The sequence below is a fragment of the Buteo buteo genome, chromosome 2 (genome assembly GCF_964188355.1).
Source record: "Buteo buteo chromosome 2, bButBut1.hap1.1, whole genome shotgun sequence".
In the NCBI taxonomy this organism is placed as follows: domain Eukaryota; kingdom Metazoa; phylum Chordata; class Aves; order Accipitriformes; family Accipitridae; genus Buteo; species Buteo buteo.
Window position 1 is genome coordinate 23,818,185 of NC_134172.1, and position 14,427 is coordinate 23,832,611.

General features: G+C 36.9%; 1 protein-coding gene across 8 annotated transcripts in view; it reads left to right on the plus strand.

The window, feature by feature from the left end:
• Positions 1 to 14,427, plus strand: part of MINDY3 (MINDY lysine 48 deubiquitinase 3) — a 61,267-nt gene that overhangs the window by 23,989 nt on the left and 22,851 nt on the right. For 7 of the 8 annotated variants that reach the window (XM_075048392.1, XM_075048447.1, XM_075048438.1 and 4 more), the window contains 2 exons: positions 1,291 to 1,361; positions 3,668 to 3,748. In XM_075048392.1, coding sequence (XP_074904493.1) covers positions 1,291 to 1,361; positions 3,668 to 3,748 — 152 coding nt within the window. The remainder of the gene's footprint in view (positions 1 to 1,290; positions 1,362 to 3,667; positions 3,749 to 14,427) is intronic. The other variant, XM_075048402.1, reaches the window with a different exon arrangement.

The window sequence follows — 14,427 nt, forward strand, 5'->3', positions numbered from 1 at the left end:
GTTTTTTTGCTTAACATTAGAGGAAAAAGTTAAACCATTACTATAATAACTGTTCTGCGCTGTTGCAAAATTCAGTGAGGTAAACTTGAAAGTTGGTGAAGGGAGCATGGCATACCATGCCTAGTGCTGTGAGTTACAATGAAATGCAGAGTTGATTTCTGGAAGCCAGAAATGTTTTAAATTTAGAACTGTTTCTTTCACTTGCTATGGTCCTGAAGCTTTAGCCCGTGGATAAAGACATTATAGTTATATGCTGTTGTACATGAATGATCAATGTTAAAAAAATATAGTTAAGACTTAGTGTTTTAGAGGGAACTTTCAAATATAAAAGTCAATGTTCTCTGAAAAAAGGAAATACAGGGCTTGTTAAATTGATCATGGTGTATGTTCCCATGTATATTTGCAGGATCAGGTATGTGCTGCTCTTTGTTTAGGCAATGTTTGGGGACCTAGCAGAGCTCTTCCAAGTAGATAGTACTTGCACTGTTGAGAAGATGTATATGTAAGCCCAGAGCTTCTTCAAATCCTTATGATTATAACTAGTTTCTAAGCTTGAATTTTTAAGTACTTTCTCATTCTTTATTAGAGAGCCTCAAATAAGGCTCTGTAAGTGTTCTTCCAATCAGTAGTACATAAATATTTCAGTTGTTCCTGACAACTCTGTGTGTTTGAGAGCTGTATGATACATTAAGTGGAAGTCAGTACAGAAAATCAAACTGAGTGAATGCTTTCTTTCCTAGTAACGAAACTATTATTGGCAAAATTATGTTTTATTATTTAGAATGTGAAATGATTAAAAGAAATATGGCCAGGGAACTCTAAAAAAAAAAGGGGGGGAAGGGAGGAAGGAAAGAAAAATACATATATGCATATATACTGTTTTCCTTCCTTCAAGATAGCTGGTTTTTTCTTATATTTTTCTGAGAATACTTTTGGTGTAAGTTACAAGTGCTTCATCTACTAAATCCAACAACTTTTGAAAAGAAGCTATGAACAGCAAACTTTTAAACTATCCCTTTGGCTCTTCTTATTTTATAGAGAGGGAAATTATTAAACCTTGAGTTCAGGGGTAGTATGCTAAAGTACACCCACTGAGGACATGACCCACAGATTTCAAAGGCAGAAGGTTGGCTATTGTTTTTTGACTATACCTTGATGATTTGTCATTGTTGTTAAAACTGCATGACTTTTAAAACTGTTGTTACTTGACCAATTTTGAAAGTAAAAAAATGGCTTAAAAGAGGCTTCGCAGATTTTTCTTGAAAAAATTTTCTGTTTTGTTTTGAACAGAACTTCTTGGTATACATAAACAGGCAACAGTAGGCTTTTTGACATTGATGGAGTCTCTGAGATATTGTAAGGTAAGCTGTTTTCTACTGTATTGGGTTTGCATGGCAAGGTTTTGGTAGCGGGGGGGGCTACAGGGGCGGCTTCTGTGAGAAGCTGCTGGAAGCTTCCCCTGTGTCTAACAGCCAGTGCCCACCGCTGGCCAAGGCCGAGCGCATCAGCAAGAATGGTAGTGCCTCTGGGATAACCTATTTCAGAAGGGAAAAAAATTGCACAATAGAAACTGCAGCCACTAGAGAGGAGTGAGAACATGTAATAAAAACAGCCCTGCAGACCCCAAGGTCAGTGAAGAAGGAGGGGGAGGAGGTGCTCCAGGCACCAGAGCAGAGATTCCCCTGCAGCCCGTGGTGAAGACCCTGGTGAGGCAGGCTGTCCCCCTGCAGCCCAGGGAGGTCCACGGTGGAGCAGATCTCCACCTGCAGCCCGTGGAGGACCCCACGCCAGAGCAGGTGGGTTCCCAAAGGAGGCTGTGACTCCGTGGGAAGCCCACACTGGAGCAGGCTCCTGGTAGGACCTGCGGCCCTGTGGAGAGAGGAGCCCACGCTGGAGCAGGTTTTCTGGCAGGACTTGTGACCCTGTGGGGGACCCATGCTGCAGCACTCTGTTCCTGAAGGACTGCACCCCATGGAAGGGACCCACACTGGAGCAGTTTGTGAAGAACTGCAGCCCGTGGGAAGGACCCACATTGGAGAAGTTCTTGGAGGACTGTCTCCTGTGGCGGGGACCTCACGCTGGAGCAGAAGAGTGTGAGGAGTCCTGCCCCTGAGGAGGAAGGAGGGGCAGAAACGTGTGATGAACTGACGGCAACTCCCATTCCCCGTCCCCCTGCACCGCTGGAGGGGGGAGACGTAGAGAAAATCGGGAGTGGAGTTGAGCCTGGGAAGAAGTGAGGGGTGGGCGGAAGGTGTTTTAAGATTTGGTTTTATTTCTCATGATCCTACTCGGATTTGATTGGTAATGAACTAAACTAATTTCCCCAAGTCAGTCTGTTTTGTCCGTGACAGTAATTGGTTGAGTGATCTCTTCCTGTCCTTAGCTCGACTCACGAGCCTTTCATTACATCTTCTCTCCCCTGTCCAGCTGAGGAGGGGCAGTGACAGAGCGGCTTTGGTGAGCGCCTGGTGTCCAGCTAGGGTCAACCCACCACATCTACATAATTTAAAATTTTTTCTTTCATTAAGGTGTTGTGGGCTTCTTTGACAGTATTACTGAAAGCTTCACTGTGTACAATTGGAGATATTAAAGAACTTTCAAAGTATGTTCAAATTGAACCTGAGGATAATACCATATTAAATCAGATACATGATAAAATTCTTATATGCATCTTATTGAGTAAATGTTGTTTGATGCTATTTACATTAGAACTTTACTGCACCAATTTAATATAGCTAGTTAGAAGCTTATGTTTTTACTAAAATAATGCTTAATGCAAGTTATGTAGATGGTTATAAAACTGTGAAGTCCCAAAGTGGCTTGCTATTGTGCATATTGCAGTTTTATTGTTCTCTTTTTATGCTATCACTGTCTTCCATTTAAAACAAATAGCCATAAGTAAAAATGGTAAAACTACTACTAAGTAAATGTATTCTAGATATAATATATTGAAGACCTAAAAGTTACTGTCTGTGAACATCTGAAAGTAACTGAAATGCAACCTAATCCATATTGTTTCTTCGTGTTGTGACACAGAATTTCTTGATTTAAAGTTTTTATTTGAGAAATTTTGTGCTTTACAAATACTGCTCTTGAAACAGCATTAATACTCAATTTCACAAGGCTTTTTGGTTGTTCCTTGCTTTCTTTTCAATCTATTGAATTCCTTTAATGTAGCTCAAGATTAAAAAGAATTATGTAGTTTGCAGTACATTGGTGTATTGACTATAACTAACTGTCCCTTCATTTATTAAATATATGCCAGTTCTGAATTGATTCATCCCAAACCAGCTAATAAGTTAAGTGGATTTCTACCTCATTTAGCATTTGATTATAGTATTGTTAAGCATAGGAGTACTTATTCATGTGCAGTGTTTGCAGCATGTCTCCTGGTTTGAAGTAAGGGATATTGTTGATACTACAATCTCACTGATGTCTTATATCAGTTAATTATCACAAGCTATGTTGTTTTCCAAGTCAAACAGGAATCAGTGATCAAAATTAGAATCCAAGTATTTTACATGGTTTTTTGTCATTTTATTGAACGTATTATATTAGTTTTCAGAGCAGTTGGGACTCCACTAACTGAATTGTCATTAAATTCATCACTAACTAGATGAGTTTTCTGGGTTTGCTTTGTGTTTCTGATTTTGTTATACCTTTTTAGGTTGGCTCCTATTTGAAATCTCCAAAATTTCCCATTTGGATACTTGGCAGTGAAACACACCTCACAGTCTTTTTTGCCAAGGTATGTTAGATGTAATTTTTGGTAACCTCAGGCAGATAAACACCACATAAATTCAAAGTTCAGATCTTGCTACAATGTGAGTTTCATGTGGCTTTAATGTAAAAATGTAGTCACCAAACCTTTTAATTAAGCCTTCCCTCGAAGGCAGTTTTTCACATGGTTTAATGATATCTTATAAATTTTAGACAAGTCTTTCGGTTCTAGCTTAATTTATTGGGCTGGGGGAGGGTATGTGTTAGAATACCGTAATTGGAATAAGTACTGTCTTAAATTTCTATAGTGCAAGAGAGATATAAAAAGGAAATAGTTATGTGTAGGTACCTTTTAGCTCCCTGACAATACTTTCACAATTTTTAATCTGTAACCATAGTTTGTTGTTCTAGATAAAAAACAGATATCAGGACTGTTAAGATAATTCCTTATATTTATTCTACCAGATATGTACTGTAATCTGTGAAACATACAAAATGCTTTTGAGAGGAGTTTTCAGTTTAAAATCTTAGACCAAGTTTTCTGAGGAGACAGTTTCTGTTTCTTTAGTTGAAGATTGTAAGTTGTTTTCCTTATATTTTTTTATTTCTGTAGAACACTTCTTTCTGATTAAAAATATTTATTGAAACTTTAAGTAGTACTTACTAGTACATCTATTAGTACTTATTAGGAATGAACTTTCCTGTACTTAATATCTCACAAATGAATGAATATTTTAGGTATACATTTTGAAAATAAGTACTAGAACATATGACAAAGTTAAAGCCGTAATTTCTTGAGCTGTTGAATTTCCTTAAGGAAAATGACCTAATCTTTAAAAAAAGGACACAAAACCTAAGGTTTTTCTTATAAAAAAAAACAAACAAACCCCCACAATACATTGCAAGTTTATGTGTAGCAGTATTTCTTTACCTTCAAACTTAAATTCAAAAATCCTTTAAATTAATTAGTCTGTGTTGCACATTGAATATTTTTTTGCAGATTCTGATGCAAATGCTATAGTAGAACTTCCCTGAATCCCCTGTGCCTGATAAATGCTCTTTCTTCCCTACTCCATGGTAATAGAAAAATTGTTACCTTCCTTTGAATGTTTGTCTTCTGCCTTACTCTCTCCCCAGTCTTTCCTAGTAAAGTTTTTTTTATTTCAATTTTGAAATTTTATGCACAATTTTTCTGAATTATACCATTCAAGTCAGTACTTTGTCGTATAGAGAGCAGTCCAATGCAAATAGGCATAATCACTCCATTATACAAGTCAAGTGTACCTGTCCAGAATGCTATTACACCTTCTAATGTTTTTTGTCTACAGTGATCTTTTCCAGGTAGAAATCCATTTCTAATGCTCTTCTTTTAGGAAGTTGAGGGCTGTTTGCTGGGTTTAAAGTAACTGGGCATTAACATCTGGTGCCTCCGATACAGCCTTGTTCCTCTTTCTTCACTGAACTCCGCTTAGGCTGTGGAAGGCTTCACCTTGTGATTAATACCTTAGGAACTAAAAAGCAGGAAAAGGAAGCAACATGGGCTTGGCAAATAATTTCCTAGAAATTTTTTTGATGAAAAGAAGCTGGAGCTGAAGGTGTGTAAAAGTTCTGAGAGTCCTTGACTTTGAATGTCTGACCTCACCCTTTCTAAAGTAAAGGTTGCTGAGCATTTCAGGTGCAGCAGAGATGTCAGCTACAGTGGAAATATGAATCATGTCGGCAATCCATTATTTTATCAATTGAAACTACATGCCAAAAACTACAGGAAGAAGCTTGAATTCATTGCCAATGGTTAGTCAACAAGTTGTTAAAGTAGTGTGTGGAGTTGTCTAGATTGTGCTTGATACTGAGGATGTAACTTCTAGCTTGAGAATGAGTTTGACTATATGAGAAAGAAATCTTCTGAATGGAAAGAGGAAAATGGACTGTGGAGCCAAAAGCAGTGCAGATTAAGTTTGAAAAAAACAAATACAGCTTTAATTCTTTCAAGCTGCATATGATTTACGGGAGCCTAAACACCTATGTTTAAATAGAAGAATATTAGGCAATTTTTAAGCAGAATAGTAGTCACTTTTGTAATTAGCTGAGTAATTGGGCCTAGAAACATAGAAAAAGCCAACCTTCCTAGGCTACTGTCACTATGGACAAGCAGCATGGGGAAATTAGGGAACGGGACAGAATTTTCATTGCTATTTTGAGGACTTTTCTTGAGCATGGAGGTTCAACGAGTAAAAGGGTTTACTCAAATTCTGCATACCACCTTACTCAAAGAAAGTTGGCTGCTGTTCTTTAGTACTCAGGTGCTACACTCAGATTTTTACATTTGATGTGGAGTACAGCTATAAACATTGTTCTCTTAACTGTGGAATGAATGATCATCCACCTTGCTTTTCCATCTCAGAACATTTTGAATTAAATACTATAGACACGTATTGCTGTCTGCCAGAATATATTTGCATTACTCTAAATGTGGACCATTCTGCTGTAGCTGTGACTTTCAGAGAAATGTTTTTCAGTCATACTTTCTAAAATAAATAAATCTGTCCATAGCTGCCATTCTAAAACTTTCCACATTTTCAGTGGATTTTAATGACTGGGCAAAATGCAGCACAGCATCTTTGGACTGAAGATCACACTCACAGCTTAAAGTGAAAATAAAAAAATGAACTAAAGCATGTAATTTGCCTTAAATTCTCTTGTAACTGCTGCTGCATGAAATAGCCTTAAACAGTGACACCTGAGTCAATTCCTAGTTTTATCAAAAGTCTACCAGTGGGTCAGCAGTTTGCCCCATTACTAAAATAATAGAAATTTTATTCTGTCTGCATGGACTTTATCTCCACATCTTGATTGTCAAAACTCATTTGGTATGTATGGCAATGTTATCAATCTCATTTTACTACAAGGAATTGGAGGTAGAAAGAAATAACTTGAAGAAATAATTTCTTCCTTGAACCAGCAATTTTGATGGAAGCACATTTTATTGAAGAGAGTATCAGTAGTTTTTCTTCCTGGGACTTAGCTGAGCTGTCGCCAGCCAAACAGTTATTTACATTTAGATGTTTCAGAGGCAACCATGCAGACACAACAAGTTGAAATGCAGTAGATAGTCTTCTATACAAAACATGGAAACATGAGAATACTCATCACAATATTTTGATCCACTATCATCCACTTCAGTGGAAGTGTTCTTTCTAGATGAAAGAAAATAGAATCTGGAAACATCTGAAATGAAGCTTCACCTGACATCTTCCATATTTTAATTTCTAAGGTAGACTGTATTGAGCAAAAATAGTACAGCTTGGTCTGCAGATGAGTATGTAATGAAGTTGGAAAGGACATACAAACATCTGTATTACCTAAATAGTTAGTTCTTCAGAACTGATACTTACATGTATCATAACAGAGCTGAAAAAACTTGTTGTGAATTGTTGGGAGGGCGGACAAATGTTAGCAGGGAACCATAATTAGTACCAGCATATTTTTTTCTTTCAATTACAACTGTGTGTGTTTAAGGCCAGAAAGTTGCTTAATGCTCAGCAATCCAAATTTAGCATTTACTGAAGAAGTAAGGGTGGCTATTACTCCTAGTGTTCATAGACTCTGCATTTGCAACAAGGTAGATCTTCCCTGAAAAGTGAGTATGTAGGTTCTTCACAGGCAACTAAATCCAAGCAGCCATCATTTCTGCCTCTCCCTGCCCTCCCTTCCTTTCAGTGAATAAGAAAACTTCCAAATGGCCTCAGGCCAACAAAAACAAACAAGGAGGCTTTCATCTGACACACTAAGTATCCCTGCATGCTCTGTCAGATGGTGCTAAGGCAAATAGACAGTACTGTAAATGTCCTCTAAAAATCAACTTTAAAGTTATGGTTTGTTTGGGGGTTTGTTTATTTTATTTTTTTTTTTAATGTAGGGAAAAGAGAGAGTGAGAAGTGGGGCAGCTCTAACTTACTTAATGTATGGATAAGGCTGTGATGCTTTGGATCAAATGCTATATGGTCAGTTCTTTGTTATTTTTATGATACTCATAATGTAGGAAGTTATGACAAGCTGAGACTATTCAGAACTTTAAGGAATGTCAAAGTGCGGTCAGACACTGTATAAAAGAATACCAACAGATTGAAATGTTACCTGAAATATAACAAGAAAATGTTTCAGTGCAAACAATAGGAAACACAACAGCAGATTAATAGCTGCTTTCTAAATACTATCTGCTGACATGCAAATTCACAAGGTCTGTAATTTTGAATTCAGACTCTTTGGAAGTAAAAACACAGCATGGAATGAGTGTCTGTCTGGTGACTTCAGGTGATTGAAACCATCCATGGGGAGACTTTGGAGCTGTGTAAGTTTTTCAGAAACTCCCTTAGTCTGTTCCCTTGTCTTGGAGCACACAGGCCACAACAGAATCGACTATCCATGTTCAGCTACAGCATTGTAGCATTCATAGTCTTGAAGAATCAGATAAGCAGAGGAAAGTCCTGGCTGAGACATCTGAATAAGTTACAAATTACTGTTTTTCAAGGAAAGTGTGCCTGTTCTGCTGTGTTGGGACTGTACTTACGGTTTCAGATTACATTTATTTATTTTTCTAACTTTGATCACTGTAACCTGTTCTAAATATTCTCAGGGCCTTTCTTCAGCATCCTTGATAGTATTGTCTCTCAGAAGAAAGAACATTCACTTCTCTTCCTAAACAATCTTTTTCATCAAAGTTCAACAGAGGGACACCTGAGCAAACACTGACACTGCTATAGGAGATCCTGAATTTGGGTCAGTGGTGTTTACCAGAACTGGGCTAAGGGAGGGTGTTACTGGGTACAGCATTTAATCTCAGAACACCAACAGAGAATGTCAATGGCCGTGAAAGAAAATAAGGTGCATGTGTAAAAATTCAACCATTACTAGTATGTGTCAACAACTCTGGTATCTGCAAAAGTAACCTATGTATATCCAAATAAATTGTACTTATCCTTTAACTTAGGAACTTTTCTACTTTGGGAAGGTAGTGAAAAATATCTACACACTTCCTTCTGTTTTTTTTTCTCCCATGACTGGTGAATGCAGGTAATCAAATTTTGAAAAAGTCTTTCTTCATTAGAGAAGAAATCAAAATTGGATTTTGAAGAATTCCACTTCAGGAAATGGTTAAAGAGTGTGTGGTTTCAGAGTCTTTAGTTTCTGTGAGTAAGTGGAATTCATTCTGGTTGGGACAGTCTGGATATCTAATAGAAAGAATATAGATGTGTGAGGCAACTGCAGAAATAACTTCTGGGCTAAAGTAGGTTTAAATTTTCTGTGTGCTGATTAAGAGCAGGGAGACAAATGCTGCTCTGTTCTTGACAATAGCTCTGACCTGGCTAAATCAGCAGTGAATCTTCAAGTATTTCTATTAGCTGTTAATTTAAGAGCTCTTTTCTGAGGGAAGAGACCCCTTTAAAATGAATGTTAGAGCAGGGTGTTTCCTGTGGGATCTGTGGGCCCCCGAAGAGCATTGAAGTTACTCTACTGATTGGTTTAAGCTTCATAGTGTAAATGCTATTGCTAAATGAATTTAAATTGTTCTGAGTAACGCAGTAGTTCATAAGGGTTGCTTTGTCCAAATAAGTTTCCTAGCAGAAAAGCCAACTTTGAGGTCTCATAGTTGGCAGGGGGCACCTCAAAATAAAATTCTTCTGTAAGGTATCTACCCTGTTCTAGCTTTGCGAGATCACAGAGCCATAACTATGAAACCTTATTCTGCCCTTTGTGGATCTGCTCCAATTTTACTTCCAGATTAATTTTTTCCTACTACAGATGTGTGTTTCTCTCTATAAACAGGCACTTCTGGGCAGTTTCTTTGTTTATTGTTTGTTTGGGAGGCATTCTATGGGAAAACTTGTGCTTTTGTTGTTCATGTAAGTGACTTTCACACCAGGATTTATCCAAGTAGCTTCTAGATTTTGTCTAAACCTTTCATTGTAGTAAGAGACTTTATATGTGATACAACAGTGTATGGTGGCATATTTGTTTTTAATGAAATAAGTTCATGACATCAATTTACCCAAGTTATGGTGGCTCTATTTTCTCTAAAGATAACAAGCCTGGAGTACTGTCATTTATGAAGTGTCTGTATTTCTATTTCTCTCTCTTTCTTTTTTTTTTTTTTTTTCCTTTCATTAGAAACGTAGTTTTGGCTTTAAGTGGAGGTAGCTTTAATGAGAAACTTCAGCCATCATACAATTTTTGGCTTTGGTCAGGAGAAACATTTCTGTCTCCTTTTATTTTCCTGTTTCCCACATTGTTGGAATGAGCAGTCAGCTGTGATAGCTGCAAAGAAAAATTGAATCTCTCTGTCTCCTCTTGGTTTTTGATGGTCTGTACTTCAACTGTACTAAAAGAATTTTTAAATAGTGGAGAAACCAAAGTATACCCCCTCCAGTCCAAGAGTTAAAGAACTAATTTAGGTTTTGCCATGTCCCTGACATCCTTTCAGTCCTGCAAAGTGTCTTGGAGAACTCTGGACTTCCAAGAAGAGCAGAGATATTCAGAGGATAACAGAAATATTGAGCGGGAAGATTGAGGTGTACATGTCTGTCATTGGCAAGTGGGGCTGATCTGCAGAGCTAGACAGTTAGGGCTCATACATCATTGTGCCATAAGAAATCCAGTAATAGATGTTGCAGAGGCCAAATCATATTCTAGTGCGGTAGACTGGAAACGCTGTGATTATGACATACATTATTACATGCTAAATCAAAGAGAGTCAAGAGACTGTACTAAAGTTTTCAGGATTTTAGTGGACCTGACTTGAATTTTCTGGTTTTGGGGTTGGTGATACAGGATCATCACTCCATCTTCCTGAGTCAGGTGGGACTCTGGTTACTCAGGATTTTGGGGTCTTTCAGGTATTTTTAGAAGGATGGAGTGTGGTTTGAGTCCCTGCCACACAGTTACAAAGAGGCCTTGAAGTGGAGATCCAGCTATACAGATTTTATTTTTCTAGCCTAGTACAGTAACTAAAAATGTTGAGCTAGGAAGAGAAAGTCATAACCGTAGGATCTAAGATCACATGATTGACTTTTATCAAGACTGGAGTACAATAATATACCCATACATGTTGAGGAAATTGCATGTGAAAAGTATTAAAGAGCATTCTGGTGGTCTTCCAGTTTCTGAGGTTGGGTGGTAAAGAAGTTGATGTCTTTTGAACACTGGAGAAATGAATCTTTGGGCAGTGGTAGGCATTTTGACAGTTTGTGGCAAAAACTCTGAAGTGAGAACATCTAGGTTAAGGTCCTGTAATGCTTGTATTGCTCTTCTCAGAAGAGCTGTATGTCCCATAATAATGAGTAGCAATTATGAGGACTTAGTGCTCAGATCACGAAGAGGTAACTCAGTCATGAGGTTTTGCATTATTTGTTCTTAAAATTGAGACATAGAAATTGTAATGTAGAGGTCATTAAATTGAGAGACATAAGACTCTGAATGTTAATCTAATCAATTATTTGGGATTTACCATCCTAAAATAATTGTATTCACTGTGTTTACCCCAACACTCTGACTAATTTCAGCCATTTAGTCATATTTATATGTTCTCTAAAGTTTTAGAAAATTTTTGACATTCATCCCATTATATACAGCTTTCAGAATGATCATTTAAGGACATTGTTCATGGTTGGCTGATATCGACCATGAAATGTAATTGTATATGCCCCTAAGCAAATAAGCAAATTACTTCCTTTTGGGAAAAGACTTCTTGTCCATCTGTTTTCTTTCAGAGGGGGAGGTTGAGTTTTTATATATGAAGTAGTTGAGAGTACAGCTGCTTAGATAATATAACTTTTCATGTGTGTGTTTGAGTTGTTTCAATTTTTGTGTCACTGAATTCTTTCTCCTGGAATGTTACACATTTTGATACTGTTTTGTGCTGAGGTAAATGAGAGAATGATTTTGTACTGACTCTTTGCATCTGGTTTCCAAGCCTAGATGAAAACTTGTAAAATGGGTTGTGGGGAGTAGTTCTAGCAGCTCCAATAGGAACTTTTGATCCAGCAAAATTAAGATCTAAAAATTGAAAATAAAACACTACCACTTGTTGCATGAGATGCCCTTTGAAATGAAGGAAGGAAGGAGGAATGAAAGAAGGAAGGAAAGAAAGCCAGCACAAGGAAGAGAACCTTTTCTAGATCCACAAATGAAAAATGAAGGAATTTCCCAAGAACTGCTAAGCTCTCAATTTAATATATTGTAGGAGCACTTCTGAATTGGAAAACTTAGAAAGAAAATACACTTAAGTAATGACCATGAAGATCACATTGACCATTTGTAGAAAAATTGTATTCCTTAATCATTTCAAGTCTATTTTAAATACAATTAGGAAGAAAAGTGATTCTAGTAGTCATATATTTATTCACTTTTCCAACTTGCTAGTTACTTTCAAAGTGTATACTCTGTTACTTTCCGTTTGCTGAGTTTGCATTTCAGTTGGTTAAGAAACTTTTGTCTGATTTTTAAAGATTAGCAGTAGGCTGTGGGAACATATTTGAGACTAATGTACGGTCATTTCCATGAAACAATATTTTGACTATAACTTAAATTATACATTGTTTCTGAAAGTTAGCTATATTTTTAGTGGAATAGATTGTGAATGTGTAAAGCACCTGTTGTGAAAAATGCACAAAGCAGCATGGTGGGTCATTTACTGTCCATTTGTAGGCAGAGCAGTCCTGAGGAGTATTTTTTCCTTTTCCTCGTATTAGAATGAATGACTTTCATATATAAACTGAAACTGGGGACTGGAAGGTAATGGGTTGGGTCCTACCCTATAAGAGTACTTACTAACATCTAGAAGGAATTATAGCCTCCTGTTTCAGGAAGGAGGGTATGAGCAACATCTAGTTGGTATGTATGTTAGCCTATCAAATGAAAGGCTGATTTTTAAAGAAACATATTTTAGTTTTTTCTTTCTTTTTCTTAGTATATGCAGAGTGGCTTGCAAATAGTAAACGCATCAAAGACATTGCTAAATGCAATTTTATAAGTCACTGTATCAAGTAAATTCTGAAAGTCAACATACTGCATAGAAACAAAGGCTAAGAACATCATTGTATCATTCTGTATCCCTTTTAGGTGTGAAACCAATGTTGGTTCCAGCTATATTTGATACAATAGCGAAGACATTGGGCCCGAGTCATCACATGACGGGTAGATATTCTGTTTTTCAAATTTGGAGGAATAGGCATCCTGGCTCATTGTTAAATATGATGAATAAATTGATAGAGTTTTTAATAGTATTGCAATTTTAAAATATCAATCACATGGATATTTACAGAAATGTGTTGCATAAAAAAAATGTTATTCCTAATTCCAAATCAAGTGAAAAACTAAGTGCTGATGGCTTTTTACTCCATCATTTGCTGCTTCTGCTAGTCAGGTGCCCTGGCCTTTCCAGGTACAAGTCCTACTCAATTCTGCCACAATTATTCTGTTTTCAGCTATGTTAAATAGTGAAGTATTGTTTATGCTATTGCTCAGATAGCAATGCAATAGGATACAGCCATCCAGTGAGTACTGACCTGAAGTTTTTTTAAACACACCTTTTTTAATGTAATGTGCTCTTGTATGTTGCATTACTATTTTTTTTTTTTCCTGCTGGTCACAAAGCATATCCGCCTCACTTAATGCTTTGACATTTACCAGTTGCTTTCTTGATTCTGCATTTGGCACATGCTATGTTTGCAGCTATTCCAGTATGATGGTAATGTTCTGAAATTAGGTATTGTTTATATCTATATCTTTGCATAATTGATTTACAGACCCCTTCCTTCTTTTGGGTCATTTCTACTGAATGTTATACAGCACAACTTAGAATCCTTCCAGTGTCTGATGGCTTCCAAGTTGTGTATGCGTTAATGGTTAGCTCACAGTAGAACTTGGCCTGAAAAGCACAACTCTGCTTCAAAAGCCCTTTTCTCATTTGCATGTTTATAACTTGGCTTTTTAGTGCTCAAAATTATTTTACACTTTAGCTTTCTGCATGTATTTGGATATTTTTCAAATTTCCCCAAAATAATACTACTGCCCTTTTTATTTGAGGCCTCTTCATAGTGGAGCAGGTATTATTACACCCTAACCAATTTGTAGTTCATTCAGTATTTGTGAGTAGATGGAGGGGAGGGGCATAAACTTCTCTTTTATTCCCTTAAAGACCTTCTAAAGTCTTAGCCCAAAAGCTTTAACTTTGATAAATTTAGTGTGCTTTCATTTCCTTCTGGTTTACCAATCCTTGAATAGTATGCAAACAATTAGGAAGAAAATACTAGGTTTCTTAATAGTTAATCTGGCATCAAGTGAAGAATGAAAAGAAGGATGTTAGCTTCATGCAGTAGAATACTCCTTTCCAGAAAGGAAATGTATGCAATGTAAATGCAATGGTGTGCTTGTGTTCACATCAGGCCTTTGGCATGACTGTGTATTTATGAAGGAGATAAGGCAAAGGTAAAAGATGCTGTTCATCATAAGATGCAGCCTCAGCACATGGAGGGGGAAAAAAGCTGAGTTCAGTTTCTATGCTTTATTCAGTAAGTATATATGCATGATTGTCAAAGTTTCTAAACCAAGGCAGGTCAGTAAATAAATCAATTTGGGCCAGAAAATAGTATATTCATAGTCAGTGTTATCTTCATGGAATCATTCCAGAAATGGAATTTTAAAAGAGAAATT